This window comes from Manacus candei, unplaced genomic scaffold (genome assembly GCF_025592945.1).
Source record: "Manacus candei isolate 608988 ecotype Guabito, Panama unplaced genomic scaffold, ASM2559294v1 h1tg000003l, whole genome shotgun sequence".
Classification (NCBI taxonomy): domain Eukaryota; kingdom Metazoa; phylum Chordata; class Aves; order Passeriformes; family Pipridae; genus Manacus; species Manacus candei.
Window position 1 is genome coordinate 5,747,198 of NW_026138051.1, and position 23,519 is coordinate 5,770,716.

The window sequence follows — 23,519 nt, forward strand, 5'->3', positions numbered from 1 at the left end:
TTGCACCTCAAAGATAAGTAAGTTTAATAAGTCCTTAGGAATAAACAGAAGCAGATGCCAATGAATTTGCCAATACATTTGGGACTCCCTAGTCCAAGTTTCTCATGTGATTGATCATTCTTGTTGCTCTTTCTCCACCCAACCTTGACACAAGTCCTGTAAACCCTGTGGAACATCTGGAGTGAAGCTTTTGACGGTGTTCTGGGAAACACTGATTTTTGGACTCCTTTCTGGGAAAAGGAGGGCATGAGAGCATTTTTTTCCCCTGCCAGTATCATTATTGCTCTTGCTGAATCAACTTTAACTGTTTGCATTGGTCTTTTGCTGATGTAATTGTATCAGAGTCCCTAAAGTGTTTGCAGGTGAAAGTAACTCTTCATGGGATTAGTAGTCCAATGGGATTAGTAAATAGTTATGAATTGACCAGGAGTTCCAGAACAGATTTTCTTTTACTTTCTATGCTTCTATTTGCATGAAGTACTTCTCTCACAGTTCCCATAGTCTTGACGAAGCCATCAAACCTTGGGTCTCTTTCTTTGCTCATCCATAATGTAAGGAGTATTACTCCTCTTCCTAGCAAATTGTGAAGCTCAACCTCAGGTAGCTCAAACTTTTTCCTTGCTATAGGGCTGGATGCTGGGTTTGGAGGACTAACTATGGACAGGAATGTAAGCAGCTCCCAGTCATTTCCTGTCCCTCATGGCAGTGTTTCTCTTCCAGCCTCATCCTCGCTGCATGTGCATACTGTGGCTGTACCTGCCTCATTACCAATTTTAGTGTGAGAACACAGGAGAAACACATGTGGGCTGTATGGAATTCTGTGATCTAAATCCACCCCATGGGAATTTTTTGTATAACCTGCTTTTGTAACACTGGCCACCAATTTTTTAAAAAAAGCACGTTAAGGCCATCAGAAGAAAAGCCTCACAATTGCAGCACAGCACTGTAAGGCATACCAGGACTGTGCTGTAGCCTGCAACGAGACTATCACCTTGGAGATAATTTGGGTCCAAATTGCGTTTCTTTTCCTAACTGTAGGTAGGAAACTCTGCTGTGCAGAAGTAGAATAAATATCTTACCATGATTATCACCCTGCTACTGCTCTAACACCCAAGCCTTCATTTAGGTAACCTCTAATCAGTTCAGTACTTAACTAGCAGTACTTAACAAAAGTTGAGCAGAGTGGAGCTGGTTTGTTACCAAGGCCATTTATGAGCAATCTAGTACATGCTCAGCATGTCTCCATTGACACCAGAGTGTGTTGGGCCCTGCCCATGAGTCATGGTCAGGGATGTCTTTGCTTGGCCAGTGAATTCCTCACCCCAAGCCCAAATCAAGGAGGGACCAACTATGATTTAGGGAGGCATCCAGCCATTGACTGATCAGATCATAGGGTGCAAACTTGGTGCATGAGACAGGAAGACCCAAGTAGGTTAAGTCTGGGGAATATCCAAGGAGTGAGGATGGAGAGAAGCAGGTCTGCTTTCCTCCATTCCCTGCCAGCCCTATTTTCAGCCTGTTTACTCAACACATTGTTTATAGCAAGAGGAAAAGGATGCTGTGCCGTTACATTGAGGACAGATTTAAGGCAAATCTAAGCTGTACAAAAAAGGACTGCTAAGGCACATGAAAGGCAGCTCTGTCAGGGCACACTGCAGTGTTCATTTGGCTATGAGCAAGGCAGCTTCCTGCTGTAGGCTGTGCATCCCACAGCTCTCTGCATGATGGCTCTCTTCCTTACATCCCTGCATTCCCCTTTCTTTGACACCTGCTTTCAAGACAGCTTTTCTTCATTAATAAACCTAATATTTGCCCTGTAATACTCTTAAGAAAAGTGCAGACTGGTACAACTTAAATTTCATGTCTTTCTAGACAGCTTGCAGGGGTAGCAGATTGACAAGCCCACTTGTGCTGCATTCATTTCAGACTGGCCCTACCTATGTGAGATCAGATTCTGGTTCAAGGAATGGCATTTGTTTACCCTCTTCAGAACAGATGAGAAAAGAATTTCAGCCAAATAATCTGTATGGCATGGACTAATCTGTCTTGGCAATGGAGAACTGAAATTCATTAAGTTCCTGAGGAGGCAAGATCAGCTAGGCAGGGAAACAGCCTGCAGAACAACCCGGAGTGGGGAAAGCAGATCACCTTCTCTGGCATGTGAGCCCATCTCTGCCTCCCCGAGGTGAGGATGCTCAGAGCACAGCTGCTCTGTCTTAGTAACTGTACCCAGACTAACTCTGTTCTTAGCTCAAGCTCTTCTGTTACTATTCCTCTAATTATTGATTTAGGCTTGGTTATTTCATATTTTGATTACCTTTTTGGTCTAAAAATTACCTCTATCTTTGTACAGCAAGTGACTTTGTATGTTAGTCTCTTGCTCTTGTTGGACAGAGTGCTAGAGGAGATACTGATGCCAGGATCAGTACGTGTTAGAGGTCAGATCAGTCTGTTAGAGGCTGGATTTGGGGCAGCATACTGTGTTGTGCTGGTCTGTGTCCAGACTGAGCTTTTTCCTTATGCACTAGGCTCGACTTGCTCTCCTCTGAAGTTGGGTTCTGTACAATGCTACTTTGTTTCAAGTCTGAATTTTTGAAAAGGTTATTAAGGTCTACCTTGAAAATGGCATCCGAGTTTGGTATCATGGAACCTGTGTGTGTACACAAACAACCCTCATAAAGCGGCCTTTAACACCTCCTGGGAAAGCCGGCTGCTTGGAGTCTCCCCCTCTTTGCCTTGGACAGTCCTCACCTCACACAACTCCTTCAGTCCATCCTAAGGCTTAATCAACAGACTTACCACAGCCTGCCTCTAACAGACTTGAACAAGATTTGGTTGAGAATGAATTAAAGGCTAAATGGCCTTCACTGATAGAAACATTTTTGTCTGGTAACTTTTTTTTTAGTAGGTTCATAATTTCTATATACAATTAAAAAGAGTTACAAGATAAAAACCCACCTCCTGTTCCCACCAACTAAGCAGAAAAGGCTGGGACTAGGGAGACTGATCCCTGGGATGGCAAGGCTGGGATGTCAAGCTGTTAATTGTGGCAGGGTAACATCTGCTCCTTTTGAGTGGATGTCCGTGGGTGTAGTGGCTGGTGCCCGTCACCAAGGTTTAGTCAACAAACCATGCTGGTGAGGCACAGGGAGGAGAAGGAGCAGCTCCTGGGCTCAGCTGTGGTGGCTCAGCAGGGCTCTCCAGGGCAGTCAGACAGGATTTTTATCAATAAAATCAGCTGTGTGTTCACATCCGACTGTATGCTCTGCCTGACAGCTGCCTAGGAATCGGTTGCTTGCACACAGCCCCTTTCCAGGCCAGGAACACACTTTGACCAGCAACAATTGCAAAAGAGCATTATTAAGTCTATTAAGCCTGAGTTCACAGATTTTTTTCTAGAATAGTAACAGATGGCAAATGGTGGCAGTACAGCTGCTGGGACCTGGAGAGGATGGATGTTGGTTTGTCATTTCAATGGATGCTGGCAATAATAATGTTTTGTGTTTATACAGGGCCTTTCCTCTTTCAGGGCACTTTACAAACCAGGTGAGAAATAATGGACTTGGAATTAACGTGGGCTGGTAAAGCTTGCCCCTGTGCCCATGTGGCCAGTATGGGAGGGTAAACATAGGGGCATTGGCCTGCACTCCCTACACAGCCTGGATGTGAATTAGGTGACTTCTTAAAATCACATAGAGCCACTCAGCAGGGATTTCAGGCAGAAGGAGACAGCTGGAATTCAGAGGGTGACACTGGTATCTGAGGTGTCAAGTGTGAGTTTAGGTACCTGGACTCACTCTCCTTTGGCTGCATGGGGTTTTGTTTAGGCTCTTCCCAGAGACCACTGTCTCCCAAGAGAAGCTGCCTTAAGGAGTAGGTGTCCATCAGCCATGGTGTCCTTGCAGAGTCAGACACTGCAGCCAGTGCCATGCAGGCTCAGCTGGTGCTGACAGAGGTGCTGAGGCTTCCTCTTGCTCGGTGCAAATTGGAGGGTTGTCCCAAGGGCCTCCTGCCTCCGACACTTGCTCTCCATCAGCCTTGCTGCGATTTGCTGTGAAGGCAGGAGGTGTTTCCAGGCCCATCTTTAGTCCAAGAATTTGGAAGTGATACAGGGAAGAACCAAGATTTTAAGTGGATTGGCTCTCTATCTCACAGCTTTAGTGCAGGCGATGAGTTCAGTGGATAAAACAGTGAAATGTCAGGAGTCTGGAACCCATAACCAGAAGGGGCACTTTTTAGCACTTTTTTTGTATTTATTAAGAGCTGGATCAAGACCACCACTTATTCCTCCTCCATTACTAGCAGATTCAGTGGTCATAGTTGCATCCAGGAAAAACATCACACTAACAAGAGCTAAGTTTAGAAATCCAGAAGAATTGCAGCATTGTGGTTTTCCCTCATGAAAAGGGTCAGAATTTCCAGGAAAACACAGGAAGAAGTCATTAAAAGGCACTTAACTGAACAGAAAACAGTATTTTTAGAAATTTGAAAATTTTTGGAGGTAGGTAAAATGTCAACTTTACATTGTTTCCCCTTTCTTTATACTGTGTTCAGATCATCTTTTCAGGAAGGTTTGCCTAAGCTGAGCAGGACATGTTAGGATTAATGGGGAATAATGGGGAAACTTGCCAAACAGTGTTTCTCTGGGATGGTCTAAGAACTTCTTTTTGTTTATAAAATATCTGGAACTCTGAAAATGGGGAAGTCGCTCTGCACTGGTACAGAAGAGGGCTGACCACTTTTTAAGGGTTCAGAAGAAGATGTAATTAAAATACTTTTTATTCATTCAAGAGTGAATGTCCAGCTACCATCTGCGTCACAGCCAGAGAAAAATCCTCCCCTTTACATTGTTTTCACTGTAAGGGTAACTGATATAAGGAAAGATATGAAATCATGTGAACAGGGCTGGTCTCTAATTTCCAGCCCATTTCCCCAGACCTCTGAGCTCAGCCAGGACTGTGAATCTCATTGGCCTTAGCCAGAGGAAAGTTATGATTCTCTGGGGTGTGAGCACTGCCAACTCATGCCCTTCACTGCGTTCTATCAGAGCAGCTGAAGGCATGGCTCAAATATGGTTTTGGCAGCAATACAATTAAAAGGTCATGACCTAAAGTAAGTGTAAAATTCAGTAATCCAGTCCTTCACCTGGCAATGTAAGCAATTCTTTAGCCATCAGCCGAAAGAATATATGGTGCATAACAAAATAAATGTAATTGAAACAGGGGGGAGGTCTGGTCCTTTCTTCTCTGGTAAATACTGGGATGTTTTTCTCCTCCTCCTGGAAGCAAGTCTCTCTCGCGGGTCCAGAGGGAAAGGCAGCTTTCACAGCTGGAGCGAGGTACTGATGAGAAGGCTCATGTAACTGATGGTCGTGGCTCCAAAATGATGCCAAAGCACCTGGTCAAGGAAGACAGAGGAGGAGGAGAGTTCCTTCTGCAAACTACCTCCTGCACTGCCTTGGCCATGCTCCTGTGCATCTACAGGGCTGGCACAAGGCAGGGAGCAGCTCTAAGTGCCCACAGTTTTCCCATGGGGAATGATGCCAACAAACAAGGTAATGGTAGCCCAGCACATGCTGCTGTTCTTTGTCTTCACGGTTGTGCCAAGAGATCTCAAAGGACTATTTTCAGGAAAAAGTTAAATTATTCTGGAGTTTTACACATTTTTTAGGACCTTGATGATGTCCTTAAATTGGATATTTCTGTGTTCTCTAACCTTATGTCCTAAGGATACTATGGGTTGGCAATACCTCCTGTCCTTTGTGTTATTACCCTCTGTATCATTTTGTGCAGCACTGTCAGGATTTGAGAGCAGCTGGCAGCCCAACTGCACTGTCTGTTTAACTGCAGGAAACCACGCTTTATCCCCCTCTGAATCCTAATGGAGTAATGATAACAGATAATTAATTGAATGCCTTTTCCTTTCTTTTGTTTATTCCTCTCTTTGAAAGGACTCCCTAAATACACAAATAAAATCCTCAATTAAAATTTATGGATTAATGAATTGAACAACAAATATTTTTTTTTCCCCCCTATTGCCTGTATCTCAGGGAGAGTTTCTCCAGTTTTCACTTGTGCTCCCCTGTCAAACATTTTCAGTTGTCAAAATGAGTAAGTACATGCTGGGCTGTCATGTGGGCATGTCAGATGTATTAGTGCTTATCAGAACGGTGGAAAGAGATGGCAGTTAACAGTCTGGGATTCCTCCTGTGCCATTGTCTGTGGTGTTCACAGTGCCCTGGAATCCGGGAGCTTGCATGGAGCAGTGCCATAGGTCATGGTCCCCAACAGAAGGATGGTTCTTAATGTGCTTTGGTGGGGTAAATATTGTCTACCCCAGAAATGACCCTTTAGAGTTGGTGATATAAGAAATGCTTGTCAGAGCAAGGGCTGCAGGAACAGCATCCCCCAACACCAGGGCATTGTTACCCATTTAAACTGCAGCAGTACATGATCAATATGATTGCACGTGGTCAATGGTATCTTTATGTTATAAAAGGAAGAAAATTGATCGGAAAGTGTTTTCTATGAACTGCCACTTAGTTTGCAGAACACACTTCAGATCTGTAGGCTGGAGGTTAGTGACACACAAGCAATCACACAGCAAAGTGGCAGGTAAAAACAAACAGGAAAAGGAGACTATCAGAGGTAATAAAGAGTCTTGTTGCATGCTGAATAAAGCTCTTTATGACTTTTATCTTTTCGCTTGGGGCAAACAGTACATTTTGTTTCTGCTTTGCAGTGAGCATAAGCTTTGGAGGGTTAAACAGAGAGTATTAGATTATGATAAGTGGTCATCAGAGGCTTGCTTTACAGTCATTGCCTGTTAAATTGTTTACTGAACCTCATTATATATATATCTCTGTGAGGTTGACGTGTGTCTTACTTCCAGTTTATCTGGGACACATGCGTCTGTTGACTTTTTCATAAAACCTGAATGAACAAACATAAAGTTTAAGATTCTATTTATTGTAAGCTGTGGCTTGTCATTATGATAGTAAAAAGTCACTGCAAACATACCAGTCACACCAATAAACTTTTAGCATTATGTCATTGTGTATCTTAGCACCTTTTCCTCAATGTAGGTTTTTAGACTTGCTTTTCTGCAGCTGTCAGTTATTCTGGTAGCAGCTGGACAGATGCCAGGGTCTGATGTCACTGCTGGGAAGAGGTTGGAGCAGCAAGGTGACTGGTCATGCAGTGAGCCCCCTGGCACTCATGTCCATTGTGCTCATGGGTCAGCTTCTCACTTGCCACCTTTGAGGCTGTTGTATGTGGTTTTGTTTGCCTCAAAATGCCGTGCTGGGCACTGTCTATTTGGACTCAAATCCCTGCACAGTGGCTGGGAGGAAGGGGCAGCCTGGACAGCAGGCTCAGTTGGAGCTGGACTGTGCCAGCTAGCAGAAGTTGATCCACACAACTGTATTTCTGGTGCAAATACTGTCATTCAGGACAATTCAGTTTCAGCGTTGGCTTTACAAAATAACAGTACTGACTTCAGGTTGCATTGAGCATCTCTGTCTTGTTCACCTGAAGGAAGCAGTTCTGTAGCTGTGTAATACTTCAGCAAAGAATGTGAATGTGAGAGAGCTTTATATGGATAACAGAGAAAAAAGAGGTTTGGGTGCTTGCTTTGGACGTTTTGAGATGTAGAAAAAGATACAATTTTCGTAAAAATATTTTACCTCCCTCCTCCTCCCTCCTTGCCTTTTACCCTCTCCTGTAGGTTCAGGATACCTAAACCACAGCCTGTAAAGGACAGCCCACAGCTGCTGTGTGGGAACAGTAGGGAGAGGCTGGATCTCTAGGACTGGAATTTGAGCACCAGGGGATTTCCAACAACCTCTTGAGGCAGGCAGGGCCAGTGACCCTGCTGTTTCTACAGCGGTGCTCAGTTAATCTCTGTGGAACAGTACCACAGAATGAAAGTCAGGTGCTGTTGGGGCAGCCTGCCAGTGAAGAGCTTTACGTATGTGGTTTATTGATTTGCAGAATTCATTGAGGTATTTCCACATTTCTTAGAACCAGGGCTTGACAATAAGTCCTCATATAAACTGTGTCATTGGATAATCCAGGCAAAATGAGAGGCAGGGCCAGGGAACTGCTGAAGTACAGGAGCAGAGTTAGAATGAACAGAAATAGATTTATGGGAGGGAGAGGGGGAGCTCAAAGACAGGAATACTAGGGTAGAAGATGTTCTGGGATAAATTCCCGCTTGTATTATTTGCACATGTCTATAATCTGCTCAAGCAACTAGGCTTCAGGTTGTTTTGGGGTGGGGGTTTTTTTCCAAACAATTGTGGATTACACTGTGAACAGTGTATTGTACCTCTATAACCTAAGCTTTGAGTTGGACTTCTGTAATATAAAAGGATTTATAGTTTCTCTGAAAATGTAGCCAAGTCTGTATTACCAGTATCCATGTGTTAGACATGCTTTTCTCCACCATCCCTCCCTCTTTATGTGTTACTCCATAACTGGGGGATGGAGCACAGTGGCACACAAACCAGTTTATACTAAGTAGAAGTTAAAAAAGGAACGGAAAATGTGAAAGCTAATAAGGAAATACAGTCACATGCCAATAAAGATAAAAAGATACATCTGAAAATAGTGTCACAGAAGCAGATAAATTTAAGTTGGAGATAAAGTCCTGATGGTATTATTTATGGGCAAGACTCTTTTGTTTTATCATGGAAAAATGTAAAAAAAGCAGTGATGAAGATCATGTATCCAGTAGGATACTGGTCTTTACCTTCCCTAAAAGACACATTAGATGGCTTAATATTCTGCAGTGTCTTTGGGAATGAGGGTCTCATCTCATCCTCTGGAGGGAAAGACATGAGCTATTTGCCACAGAGCTCGGCACACAGTGGTCTCACAGCAAACCAGGGATTGTGAGGCTGAAGCAATGTTTAACCCAAGTTACTCCTATTTTAATAATTAGCCAATAGCACAGAGCATCAGTGCATGGCCTGGGAACCTGTGCATGGTGGCTGGTGGTGCCACCTTGGCCATACTGGGCTGATCCCCAAGCAGGAGGGACACCCCAGGGGTATTTGACAGGGTTGCTGTGAAGGATGCCCATGGCAACAGCTTTCCCACCAGGCACTCCAAGCCCTTTGTTATGGGCAAAGCCAGCCCCTGGGGACATGGGGTGCAGGCCAGGGCCCATCTTTCTCCCAGTGGACCGGTCACAGACGAGCACCATTAGAAAACTGAAATCTTTTGTTAAGATTTGATTAGAATTTTAATTATTTTTAATTATTATTATTTCATTATTTTTTAATTAAGATTAAATGTCTTAAGATTAAGGGGCCTTTGTGGCCCATGAGGTTTATGGGGCCTATGGGGTCTATGGTGCTGCTCATGTGCTCGCTGTGGGCCAGGAAATGATCTCCTCTTGTCAACCTGAAAGGAGAGAGAGGGATTTGTAGAGGCTGCCTGGCTCCCACCAGCCAACACCTGCTGGGACAAGGATGCGGGAGATGATGGGGCTGCAGAGGTGGGGTGCACAGAGAGCCTCATCCTCCTGTTCCCTGCCATTCTTGGCTCTCACTGTCTCCTTTTCCTGCTTTTGGGGCTCCAGCCCATGGCAGGCCCAGCAGCTCAGCTGCCTGCACTGGCTGTGGTGCTACCTGGCAGCAGGACATGACCAGGACAGGACTTGTGCCACCACGGCCTCTGTCCCTGGGCCCCCTTGTCCTAGCTGGGATGGCTACCAGTGCTTCTCCAGTTCTGTGTGCAGGAATGCCATGATGGCCTGTCCCCACAGAGGGCTGAAGCCTGGCCCTGGCTGCCCTGAGGCTGCTGCTGGTCCATGTGCAGGGAAAAGGAGAAGGAGCTGTGGGAGGTGTGGAATGGAGGTGGCAGCCTTGTCACAGTGCCAGTGAACCTGACCCTGTCCCTCAGCTGGAGCCTCCTCTTGCATATTCTGCTTTGGTGGCATGCAGTGTGCCACCTCTTTTCAGTACTCAGTCATTAAGAATGCACTGATTTTCAGGACTGACCTTCCAGTGTCTGTTATATGGGTCTGACCTTCCCATTCATCTCACCAGAAGAAAATTATGAAGTTGAGCGCTTCCCAAATAAAATGGAAGATGGTTTTCTTTCTGTGAAATAGTACTGAGTGAACCTTTCTGACCATATTTTCAGGCACCTAGCACCCTGCCTGTGCCATAGATGTGCCAGCTGACAGGGGAGCTGAGGCTGCAAGGTGAAAGCCTGGGGCAGAGGAGGGCAAGTTTGCTCCCCACATGGAAGAGATTATTCTTCTCTTGATAAAACCATCTCATTTTCTCCCCGCTGGAGCAACATGCAATGAAGTCGTGTCAAAATAGTACACATAATACTGTGCTCTTGGATTGAATCCAAACTGTGAAGAGCATCCTGTGAATATTATTTTTATAGATTTTTTCCTTTATATTTTTTACTTCCACACAACTATTCAAGTTAGTGAAGAAAGACTGGTGGAGACTGCTTATTTATCCCAGCAGCTGGCAGTGATGTGAGACTAATAATTTTCCCTATGATTTTACTAAGCTTTGGATTAAATCCACTGATGTGCTGTCTTAACTAGGAAATACTCAGCTTTGTTCTGTTTTGCCTGATTCAGAACTGGGTGCTGAATGTGACTCTCATCCCCAGCAAAGGCAGAGACGTGCTCTCCAGCTGCGTGTGTATTTAAACGTGTATCCCAGTGAAGAGTTGTGGTCCTATCAGTTGAGTCTGTCTCCAGGCGTCCTCTGGAAGTCTCCTAAATTGGGTTGCTGATACCTCTCTGTTTCTCTGCCTTGAAAATGGTTTTGGAAAAACTTTCCAAAATGAAATCCTGGTGCTGGGGACGCATTTTGTTGAAGTGCATATTTTTGATAGAATGAATAAAATTGGTTCAGAAGAGCGTTCCATCTCTGTGGCGCCTGCACCATCACAGCTTAGAACCAGTGGTTCTGCCCTTGAGAGTGGCACAAATGGAGTTATTTACATAGGGACCAGCTTTGGTGACCGCATTTTATAGAGCTCTCAGTAAGTTATTAAATCAGCAAGAAAGCAGCACTGAGGCCCAGCAACCAAAGAAGCTGTGTGCTCTGGTAAACCTCTCTATGTAAAATTTCTCTCTGAAAAGATTTCAGCACTCCACATGACCTCCACTAATACTTATTTTTAAGTGACACTGTGTCAGCTGCCTCAGCTCCACAGTGCCGGGGGCTGTTCCCAAGTCTGGACTGTTTTCCGGTCAGCATGCAGTGGCCTGATATGAACTGTTGACTTGTCCTGATGGTTTTTGTTGGCACAAACATAGCAATGAGCCAACTGCAATAGCAATGGGACCATGCTTTCCGACAGCCCTTGGGTGTGTTTTCCAAGTCCTAAAGCCACTGACCTGGCTGAACTGAGATTTGAGAGTCCTTTCATGGATACTACAGAAAAATACCTCTTTTTAGTGATTTTTTAAAAAATATATGTATTCTAGTAGACAGCAGGATAGGAGGGTTTGAAGAGGAAGTGCAGGTGTGAACAGTTGTCTGGGATGTTGCCTGTATCATATAAGGGCAGAGGTGTTAACACCTTAAATGTGTTACACATAGCCTCTACTGTATATATACACTCTCTCTATATATATTTATATAGATCTACTATCTAGTAATGTTTTCCTTTACACCACTGCGGATACACCTCAAAGTAGCAGAGTTTGGTAAACCACTACTTTTTCTAGTGTGCTGCCCTAGAGTTTCAAGTTCCAAAAGGAGACTAGAGTGAAGCCCATGAGAAGAGTTAGGCCTAAAGAGGAGTTCTGAGTTGCAAGTTGTCTATCTGGACGTATGTTAACCTCTCGTGGTCTCTTTTTCTTTTCTGTAGGCAACATCTTTGTCGTCAGTTTGTCCGTCGCAGACCTTGTGGTTGCAGTTTATCCATACCCTCTGATCTTGAGTGCCATCTTCCATAATGGATGGACCATGGGAAATGTCCACTGCCAGATAAGCGGGTTCCTGATGGGCTTAAGTGTCATCGGGTCCATTTTCAACATCACGGCGATCGCAATCAACCGCTATTGCTACATCTGCCACAGCCTTCGGTACGACAAGCTCTTCAACCTGAAGAACACCTGCTGCTATCTCTGCCTGACCTGGATACTCACGGTGGTGGCCATTGTGCCAAACTTCTTTGTTGGTTCCTTGCAGTATGACCCCCGGATTTACTCCTGCACCTTTGCCCAGACGGTGAGTACGTCCTACACCATCACAGTGGTGGTCGTTCACTTCATCGTCCCGCTGTCCGTCGTGACGTTTTGCTACCTACGGATCTGGATTTTAGTGATTCAGGTCAAACACCGGGTGAGACAAGACTGCAAGCAGAAGCTCAGAGCAGCTGACATCCGGAACTTCTTGACTATGTTTGTGGTTTTTGTCCTTTTTGCTGTGTGCTGGGGACCATTAAACTTTATTGGCCTTGCTGTTTCCATTAATCCTTCAAAAGTGCAGCCACACATTCCAGAATGGCTTTTTGTCCTGAGCTATTTTATGGCCTATTTCAACAGCTGCCTCAATGCTGTGATCTATGGGCTTCTTAACCAGAATTTTAGGAAAGAGTACAAAAGGATATTGCTGACACTGTGGACTCCCAGGTTGCTGTTCATCGACGTGTCCAAGGGCGGGACAGAAGGGATGAAAAGCAAGCATTCTCCAGCCATAACAACCAACAACAACCACGCTGAAATACACTTATGAGTCAGGACATACTATTTATTCTGGATTACAATTGTATATATAGTATATAAGAGCCTTTCTAGCTGTGTGCATTGCACAGCTGGTGTTGCCTGACCCCTCATGCAAGGAAGGAGTCTGCTACCTTTCATGCTTAGCTTCCTGCTGCAGCATCAAGGCTTCGAGTGAGGAATGTCAGAATGGAAAGGACTGATTTTTTTTTCATGTGCCGTCTTTCACTGTGTGCCTCATTAATAGGTTTGGTTGCTTTTGCCACAAACATGCCAATACCCCAAAAGGGAAGCGTTCAGAGTGCATGGAGAAATGCAGTTATGCTTGAAATGCAACCTTCAGGAGACAGCAAAATTGCCATTTATTACATGTAAACCTTTCTCCCCTCCCTCTGAATTCTATTTTTCTAGCATTAGCTTAACCCATACTATATAAAATGAAGTTTAAACTGCATGGCTTTTTACCTTTTAGTTAGGTAAAGGCTGTATTAGCCAGCAGGCATACATATGGGCCTGGTGACTTCCACTGTGTGTGCGTTCACTTCCCTTTTTCTTTCCTCTTAAGATTTAGAAGCAAGCCTGGACTAGATGTGAGGCAGGCAGAATCCAGACCAGTGAGTGTCTGATGCACTCATTTTAATTGAATATCTACAAATATTAAGTACCCTTGCACTCTCCTTCCCAGGCCATGAGTAAGAATATAACGTATGACATAATCTAATTGCAGGAAGATACTTGGAGCCTGATTCTAATTTAGGCAGTATCCTGTCATGGCCAGCATTCATTCCAAATGTCTCTTACAAGTCACTGCTACATGAACATCATAAAAAAAAAAAAAAAAGAACATAGCAGAGTCCCATCTGTGTAATGCAGATGCTGGCTTTTAGGTTCCAGTACCATTTACACTTGGAGGAAAAGGGAGAAGGGGAAGGCAGTGTTCCAAAAATCCTTGCTTTTGCCCACCACAGAACATGAATTTGCTGTGGGGAGAAAAAGTGGACTTTTTTTTTTATTTTATTCATGTATAAAACTGTAATTAACGCATGGAGCTGGGAGACAAAAGCTACTTAAGCATAATTATGCATCAATTCTGTTAAAGCCTGAAGTGTGCTATCTGTATGATTGGAAACAATGTCCTGAAGTGCTGGGGAGTCCACTATCACATTAGTAACAAGCACATGGGCAAAGATAAGGCTATTTCTTTAATGGAGCGTGTGTGATGGCAGCTCTCTGTAAATATGATGACTTCTTTGTTTTCTTAGTTTCATTGTGAATTCATCTCTTTATGCTTTTAAATATGTGGATCTTGCTTTGAAACTGTCCCATAAAATCAACAGGTAAAACTCCCCCTGGTGTAACTGTGCCTTCAGGCTAGCACACCTGACTTAGTGCAGGTGCACCGAGTGGCACAGTGGGGAGAGGAGCAGGTCTGAGCCCCCGGTGAGGACAGCAGGCAGCCCTGCCCCTGGTTGAAGACAGTGGTCTTTTCTCTTTGGTTCTAGTCAAAGCAGGACTAGTTCACAGGGCTGAACCCTGAAACACTTGAGACCAGACTTTGCAGTATCATGTAGGCACCTGGAGATGGAGGCACGTAGGATTTCCCAAACCCCTGGCCGGGCTGTGTGCCTAATCCATAGTGATGATAGCGAGCCATTTGTGCGTTGCTTGCTTAAAGCAACTTGCTGCTGAATGTTCTGCTGATTCTTGGGGGGAAGAGGAGTTGAGAGAAGTTAAGTCCCTTCATTAAGTGGGCCAAGAAACTCTGCATGAGTTCTGCAGTGTGCCTGCTGCCATGTGGGGTCTCTGCAGTACCAGGGGGGTCCCTGCATTTGTAGAGCGCCCTGGCACTTTATGAAGTTTCAAACTTGAACATCTCAGCCACTTCAGATGATTGTTGTTTTAAAATGCACTGCAGCCAGCCTCCCATAATAGGAATCAAACAGAGTTCTGTTTTGGCCTCTTAATATGCCTGAGCATGGCCAAATAAAGGTATTTTGACCCTCAGAAAAAAACGTGGTCTGTTTGCCTTCCAGAAAAACCACCCTGGGTGAATTCACACCATTCCATGCAAGCAAAATCATTTGGAGTTAAACTAGGATAAGAAAAGCACTGAGGAATCCATAACTGCAGGGAGTGTTTGTCCCATTTCGCCAGGGAGATGTCCTGTGTTCCATGACTAGTCTTCAAAGTCATTTGCAATTAGCCACGACAGTGTTAGTTAGACTCACATTAGCAAATAATTTGATGCATCTAGCACCAAGGGAAACGTACTCCTTTAAGACAATCATGAAGAATCTTGTGCATGTTTGCCAAATATCTCAGATACCCCAAAACTGGGGTTTCATCTTTACGGATCCTTGTCTTTTTAACTGAATGTTCAGTGAAGGCAATGTGGTTTGTTTTTTTTTTTTTAATTTAAGCTTGTATTTGCACTATTTCTTATTCAGGCTCCGAAGTAACAGCCAGCAAGTATTTGAACCAAACCAAGTCCAAAGAGGTCCCAAACAGGCAAGCTGTGAGAGTCCCTGCTACACCTGGTAGGAAGGGGAGCAGCAGGAGGGTGGTAGGTCATCTCTCCAGGACTCACAGAGAGTCACTGAACCAAACTATGCAAAATGGTAGTGGAATCTGCTCATCTTCTGCTGTTGGGTCTGAGCCTAACTCCTGCCCAGGTCTCCACAGGGCACAGGCTCAGTCCCTGCTGTGCTGGGGTGGATCTGAGCAGCTCCCTGAACGTGCAGGCCCTGCTACCACTGCAGGGTGGGGATGAGTCTGTGATGGGCACTGTCCATCTGACAGCACAAAGAGCCCTGGCATGACCTGTTCAGAAGGGCTCTGGGTGGCCCAGTGAAGGTGCCCAGAGCCGGGCTGATGCAGCCACCATGGTTGGAGTCCTGAGCTCAGTCTTGCTGGAGCTGAGGTTTGCAATATGAACCATGAAAAGCAGGGAACATGGCCTCGAACACTGTGCCATTTGCTAGCACTTTGATAGAGGCAGCACTTAGGATAGGATAGAGTTTTATATTGACTTATTTAAAAACTACCCAAGCAGCTCCTTATTTTTATGTTAAGAAATGGTTAACAGGGTACAGAGAATTTATTTTTGTTAACAGTTGTTTACAGAAAAAGGGAAGTGTGTTATAACAGGGAATCCTGAGCAGTGTCACAGTTTACCTGTGGGAATCTAGCTTTAATCCAAATTTGAGATTTCAAGGGGATCCCACCGCTTAAATCATGCTCTGACAATTCCACCTGCTGCATACCTGGCCTTAACTCTCTCTGAGATCTCACATAAAGTGATTTCATATCACTTGCTCTAGATTTGACCTGGTGGTGTTGAATACCTATTCTAGCCCCAAACTCTAAGATTGTTGTAGTGGAAACTTGTGGAGAGTCAGTAGTGCTGTGAAAGAAGATGATTCTCTTGCCATGAAGAAATATTTTTGGATATTGCTAATGAATGTTGTTTAATCTATTTAAGAAGAATGTAACCAATATATTTATATATAAATGTGTATTGCATATGCTGTTTCCATTTTATTGTTTAATTAAGAATCGTTCAGTATACTTTCCTATTGCTATTTTTGTTCATAAAGTAGATTCATTCCCTTTACTTGTTAAAACTGTAATAAATCTGCCATTGGACTGCTTATTGATATTTCTTTTCCACTTGCAGTTATTTTTTAATAAATATTTGGAACAACAGCTTGGGTTTTGTTGACTCCCACAAAGCAGATTGAATTGACAAATGAGTTCAGGTATAACTCAGCTGTCCAGCTTAGACCTGGAAGTGAATGACCCAGAACATCTGAGACACATCCTTGGATTCATGTGTTTTCTTCCACCTGCTGTGAGCCAGCTGCCTGCTGCACCCTGGCCTTCCTCATCAGGGAAGAAACTTTCTCTGTGCTGCTGTTGGTCTCCTCACTGTGTGTCCCTCCAAGGCCCTTTGCCTTTCTTGTGCCCATGTGTATCCACTGGGTGCTGTGGAAGCAGAGTTTGTCACAGCCATTTCCTTGCCCTTTCCTGGGAAGGAAAGCACGGCCAAGCTGTGAACAGGAGGGTGTGAGAGGGTGGTCACAAGTCGGGGCACAAGGTGGCATTGGGTTGTAGGCAAGGGGTGGAGACAGAGAGTCACCCTGGGCTGGAGGCACTGTGAGGGCTGACACGCACTTTCTCCATTCAGGAGCTTTGTGAGCATGAAGACTGCTGTATCCAAGATGTTCTATCTGTGTTCTTTCCCCACCTCTGTTTTTGGGCAGATTTTGCTGTATTCCTGCAGTTCTTCAGCCAACAGGTTCTGTCCATAGGCTGCACCAATTATATTTCCATGCTGACTTAAGCTGGTTTTTGGGGAGTCTCAGTGCTGCTTCCGAAGCGGGGGAGATGGGAGTATGGAGTCATCCAGTTGTAACTGCAACCTGAGCTCCTGTTTCCTAACCAGATGTCACATGAAACTGTGGTGTTAAGGTAGTAAAGGCTGAGATTATCCACTAAAGAGTTGCTGAAAAACCATGGAGCAGACGTGTTGAATGAACAGGCAGTGTTCATTCAGTGACATCCCAGAGCAGTACTGCTACTTTTTTTTGCTAATCTTTTCCAACAGGCACTGGACTTCACCTGCTGCTTCCACAGTAAAGCCTGCAATGCTCAGTGATGGGACACACTGAAAGCACTGTTAATTATAGTTGCAGATGCCAAAATGTCTCTCTGAGCAGAGCTGCTAGAAAACCCTTGCACAGACTTGTACCTGCTGTTTCTGCCGCATGGAACCGAATGAATCAAACTGTCAGAAGTGAGGCAGTGTTATTTATTTACTTACTTGCCACAAAGTAATAGTAACTGGGAGATAAGATAGAGCTATAAAAGGCAAGAGGTGTGATAATTCAATACCAGGATAAAATCTCACTCATGGTGACTATTTGGAAGTCAATATTTGTCCTAATGTATTTCCTTCCAAGCTTATAATTTATAACATGAAGTCACTCAATAAAGAGCTACTGCATATGTGTTTAGAATTTTATTGGAAAAATGTAAATTACTGGACCTAATGCAGTATTTCTTAGCATAAAAACCCTGAGATAAGAAATGCAGAATGGGTTCTTGCAAGAACTCTGTGATGGGATATGCAAATTTTTTTTGCTGGTGATAAGAACCATAAAATTTGTATCTCTCATGAACTACAGTTGTGAAGGGAAGCTCCATAATATTGTTAACTGAATTTTCACTTTGTAATTCTTGTTTATAGTATCCATTATTCATGTACTATAAGTAATGCACTGTACAGCAGAGATAGAATTTAGAGTCCATGGTCAGTTTCCAGAGCAACCAAGGTGGGTCTGAACCATTAACTGAAATATGTTTCTATGTTTTCTGCCAAGCATGGTCTCCTGATAAGGTTTTTAGCTCAACTGATTGCTTCTAAGAGGTCAGGGAAACTTTAATGTCTTTTAGATTAGTTGCAATGTCTGTGCAGTCACAGCTTGCTTAGATTACCTTTTAAATAGACTTGAGTCATCAAACCATTTTATAAGTCTGTCCAGTTGGAGCACATAATTTATTTTGTATCTAGATATTTTATCACAGCACGTTTAATAAACTGTTACGTTTTTCCTTCTACATTGTACTCCTTCTGTGTGCAAAATTTTTGAATTTCCCTGTAAATAAGATGCAAAATTTTTTCCTCAACTGTAAGCAGGTTGCTTTACCTGGAGGTAGGTTTCCACTGGTTTTGATAACTGTGTAGGATAGAAATACTAATGTGACATCAAAATACGACCATCTCCTGGGTGAAAAGTGACAGCTGTTTTGCAATCAAAAAAAAAAAAAAATAGGCATGGAAAAAAGTCCAAAATAGTTTGCAGGAAGTAATTTAAATAGACATTTCTGGTTGAAGTAAGAGAGGAATATTTGGAGGGATTGTACATACTCAAACTGGGACCTGGCCAGGACAATGAAGTTAATGAACCCCTTAATATAAAAAATGGGATTTTTATGACACAGGGACACACAGCTGGCACAAAGCCGGATGTCTGGCTGCAGGATCCCCTGTGACATGAGCAGAGAAACAGGAAATACAGAAAGGACAACTAAAGAAACCTAGAGAAGACCAGAGCATACTTCGGAAAATATTAGATGCATGCATGCACTGGTAGTTAATATAAAAGTTTAGCAAGATTTTCCTTTTTGGTCTGCTTTCTCTTTTCCCTCCCCAGCTGCGATTCAGTTGTAAATAAAATGAAGGACCATTTTGTTTTGGTTTGGTGGTGGCTTTTGAGAGCCTCAAGCACAGCTGGGCCAGGCAGGCCTGGGATGGGGCTGATGGGCTGATGAGCTACCCCTGTGCAGGAGGTGTCACACCCACCTCCATGGGATTAAATTCCCCTGGGGAGAGGACGTGTTTTCCTGGGCAATGTATGGCAAGAAAAGGTTGAAGCTGCTGTGCTGTGGCTGCCAGAGGGGCCCTGGGGGCATTACAGGGCTCCAGCATCCAGTGAAACCAGGACCATGTCCAGTTGCAAGGGGGACTGGTGAGACTAAAACCATGAGAGGTGCCTCGCTGAGGTAGGAGGGGCTTGTTTTGCCCCAAGAGTGGGGGTGCTGAGAGACTGAGGCTTGCTTCCTTGGCACAGTGCTCTTTTTGTGGGGAAGTCAAAAGATGTTCTGGAAAGCAGATGTCTCCTGTGAAAAAACAGAGGTGCTCTATCCTGGAAGCTTTTTTACCTGCTGATGGTGATGCAGGAATTAAGGTGACAACAAGGGGGTTTTTTTTGAAATGCAGAACCTGTCCCTGTTGTTGCCCTACACTGGCAGTTCTGCTGCACAGCCCACCCCTGCCCCACAGTACCTGTCCCTGCAGAGCTGCTGTGTTTGTGATGGAGCTGGTGACACTGAGCCCCAGTGCACCCAGCCCAGCCTGGGGGATGTGAGAAATGAGAAAGACGTAGGCAATGAGACAGGCTAAACCCTCTTTGGGTTAGTCATAACCACGCTGGCATGAAAGCAGCCCTTGTCTGCAAACCTTGAGGGCAATTGCTTCCACATGAGACTCTCTCCTGATATGTCCTATACCAGAAATTTCTCTCCTTCCCCTCCTGCTCAGGGCTCACCCCTTGCCTGCAGGCCAGCATTGAAACAGAGGAATAGACAGGTGAAGGAAAAGAGCTGCACTTAGACCTGAAGCCCTTTGGATTCTAGAGTAGATCTTATGCTACTTTCCTCATTGTATAGAAATGTATATGTGTGTGTGTGTATTTATATTTACACATCCTGGGTTTTCCTAAAGCAATCAAGACCAGTCATATCTTACAAAGTATTGACTGCATAAAAGTTCTGGTTTTTTTTCTCCTGGGTACTTCAGAGCAGATGGAAAATGCAGCAGGTGCTGCTAATGTTTTTCTACCCTTAGGAAGACTTGTCACAGTTACCTGTTTATCTTATTTTGACATTTTATTGCCTGAAACTGCTCTGTAACATAAAAGCACATGCAGGGCGGTTAGAGGTGAAATCTTACAGATTCACTTGAACAACTGAAAATCAATAAGCTACAAGCAAGTAAAAAAAATATCTTTTTCTGTGTATGTAGAGGAAGGTTGGTATTTTTATTTTTACTGAGGAAATACCATGGAATCACAGAATGATTTGGGTTGGAAGGGACCACAAATGCTCATATAGGCCCAACCTCCCTGCCATGGGCAGACACACATTCCACTAGACCATGTTGCTCAGAGCCCCATCCAACCTGGCTTTGAACCCTTCTGGGGATGGGGCGTTCACAGCTTCTCTGGGAAATCTTTGCCAGTGACTCACCACCCTCACAGGGAACAACTTCTTCCTTATATCTAATCTAAACCAGCCCTCGATCAGATTGAAGCCATTACTCCTAGTCCTGTCATTCTATGCCCTTGTAAAAATCTCTCTCCAGCTCTCTTGTAGCCCCTTCAGGTACTGGAAGGTGCTGAAAGGTCTCCCTGGAGACCATGTATTCTCATCAGGGAATCCAGGGGTTTGCATTTTGTGTATTAGTGACTGGAAAGTGTAAAATGAGCTTTGCTTTAGCTGCCATGCATGTGCTTTTTCCTTTGCTTTTTCAGTAGGTGATGGAAGCCTCTGTTTATTTTTACCATGTTCTCAGGACTGCACAGAAGTAGAATTAGGAGACTGGTAATACAGACATTGAAGGGGTTTTGTGCCCAGCATGTTTAAAAAGTGAAGTTTATAGAAGATGAAAAGCAAGGCCAGTCCTGCTGGCTGGTCTGCATGAGTCCTGCTCTGCAGCAGTGCCTTTGTAAGAGCTCAGTGCCTTTGTAAGAGCTCAAAACTGGGGATGCTTCTCCCCTGCTGATCCCATCTGAGGAGTGGAGAGATTTGGCCAGGCTTTATTCCAAGAAGAAAATAAAGAGTTTGTTTGTAACTGGGGGTCCTTGGGCTGGCAGACTGATGTTTCGGATGCCAGACCTTTCCCTTGCTTTCTTCTCTGATGCTGAAATTTTGAAAAACAATGAATAGTTTTTACTTCTCCCACCCTAATAGGTGGCATCTTGCAAGTGCTTGTAGCTGGTTGCTCGCCTTGGAGTGCGTTCCTGGGTGGTGTTGTTTGAGGAATTGCTGTTACATATAAGTGACCTCTTAACAGGGGCACTGAGCTGGGTTGGAACAGCCCAGCTGGTGATAATAGCTGGGGTGGTAATTGCACAATCTCTCCATCTTGGTGCTTTGTGGAGTATGGTAATCAGGCCTTTGGGTAAGTAACAAATTGCACCTCCTGAACTGCACTGTCCCCAGGGGCTGCAGCAGAGAGTACTTATTACAGCCTGGGATGGATGTGGGATGGCCACCTTGTAGCAATTTCTGTAGGTCTTCTCAATTCTGAATTTGCTGGTAACTCCGACTTCTTCACTGTGCAGTCACATCTGAAATTCACTTTTGAGCCTTTGAAGTAAAATGAATCCTGAACAACTAACTGAATTCAGAACTTTCAGATGAGAATTATGTCTTAGTATTTAACAGAAATTAATATTAGCCATTAAACCTCTCAGCTGCTAATTAAATGGACTATTTCTATGTTATGTGTAAATCCATCCATATCTTCACATTGCAGGCAAATAGAATTTCATTAAGGCACTTCAGTAACTGTGAAGGGACAGCAGCAGCATTTTGGGGTATTTTGGTTCTAGTGAATTATGTCACTGTCTTGTATGGATTACTAAATACTTTAATGATATGTCTTGTAGAATTTATTTTTTGTTTTGGCAGGACCATTAGGATGATAAATGGCTTGTCAAGGAAGAGTAAGTTACAGCTGAGCTCAGAGGAGGTGCTTGAATCTTTGAGTCCATAGTTGCTCTAAGTTATTAAAAGGGTGTGTAAAAAGAGCTCGATAACTTTGTATACAAGTCTATTTGTCAGACTTACTGTGTATCAAACACTGATTTAAGCTGTGTTCCTTTATATGATCAATGTGGAAAGGCTCCCTTTTCCCAGCCTCTGTTCTCATAGCTTTTTGGTTAGCAGCTGGTATTGACTTGGTTTTCTAGATATTGCATCAGCTTGAAGAGTGGGTGCTACCTAGTGGCTGAAGCAGAGGACTGAGTAGAGGTGACAAGTCAGGACATCTTGCTTCTGTTCTTGCCTCTTTCTGCTTGTTTTGTGACCTTGAAATGAAGTGTGGTTTACCTTTGGTTCAGAGGTATGGTTAATTACACTGCAAAGCACTGAGGATGAGACAATTATGTTATCTAAGGGAATTGCATAATGATTAAGCCTTAATTTGCTATGTGGTTTCTTTCTTTCTCATTACCTCTGCTGAAGCAGGACCTTTGAAATGAAAATCTAAGGTGAACATACTTTTTAAAAGTGTAGAGGACTAAATGAGTCAGCTGTGACAAGGGTTTGCATAGCCTTTTGTTACATATTGGCCTGGGTCTTGGTCCTGGGTAACAGTTTATCACATTGCTGCAGTCCCCTGGTACTTTATTTTTTTTTTTAACTGATGTGCTGCTGTGTGGGAGCTGATGTGGGGGGAGGGAAGAAAAAAGCCTGCAAAACCCAAATACCATGTGGCAGAAAAACACTGACAACAAAGAAGCACAGCCATCTGAGTTTTGATCTGGTCTTCTAGCTCATGATCCCCCCACCACCCCAAACGTGATGTATGAAAGGCAGGAATATGTTCACTTTGCTATTGATGCTTCTTGTGCAGGTTGGATGTGGGTTTACTTGTAAGGATAATAACTTGTCAGTGGGGGAAGTTATCTAAGCAGGACACTTGGATGTCAAACACTGTGACCAGAAAGATTCCCAGGTACCAAAATGGAGTTGTGATCTGCTCAGCCTTGGAAGGGGTGGGATCTTTTTTTTTTTCTGTAGCAGAGCAAGTGTTGTGGGAACAGAGCAGTGGAGGAAAAAACAGATCTGCAGGCCATGTTTGATTTGATTAAATGTGTCATTATCAGTAACACATTAGAGTCCAGTCAAGCCAATTCATCATTTCCCTCGTGGTATTTATTGAGTTGTTTTAATGCAGACATAAGACTGATTTTATTTTGGTTTATTTGGTGTTCATACTAATGTGTACTGTCTAATTCTACTGTATGCAGGGGTTGTGATAACTTAAATGAGCCAGTTTTTATGGTGAAAAATGACTAATGAAAATGAAACATCGATTTGCTGCAATACTCTTTGGCCCTACTGAGTAATTCTTCCTCCAGTATTGGGTCATGCATATGTACTTGTGGACTAAACTCCTCCTGTGATGTAGTAGGGAGTAAACAGTAAGACTGACCTTTTTCCTTTGTTTCCCAGGAAAA

At 43.9% G+C, this 23,519-nt stretch overlaps 2 protein-coding genes across 5 annotated transcripts in view; one reads left to right on the forward strand and one right to left on the reverse strand.

Moving 5' to 3' along the window:
- Positions 1-23,519, forward strand: part of GPR50 (G protein-coupled receptor 50) — a 148,791-nt gene that overhangs the window by 34,521 nt on the left and 90,751 nt on the right. For 2 of the 4 annotated variants that reach the window (XM_051787532.1, XM_051787526.1), the window contains exon 2: positions 11,856-18,361. In XM_051787532.1, the coding sequence (XP_051643492.1) occupies positions 11,856-12,724 (869 nt within the window). In that variant the 3' untranslated portion in view covers positions 12,725-18,361. Of the gene's footprint in view, positions 1-612; positions 5,555-11,855; positions 18,362-23,519 lie in introns of those variants that run through there. The other 2 variants (XM_051787527.1, XM_051787542.1) reach the window with 2 other exon arrangements.
- The window catches only part of RNF128 (ring finger protein 128), a 316,984-nt gene that overhangs the window by 13,701 nt on the left and 279,764 nt on the right, over positions 1-23,519 (reverse strand). The gene's annotated exons all lie outside the window — the stretch shown is intronic.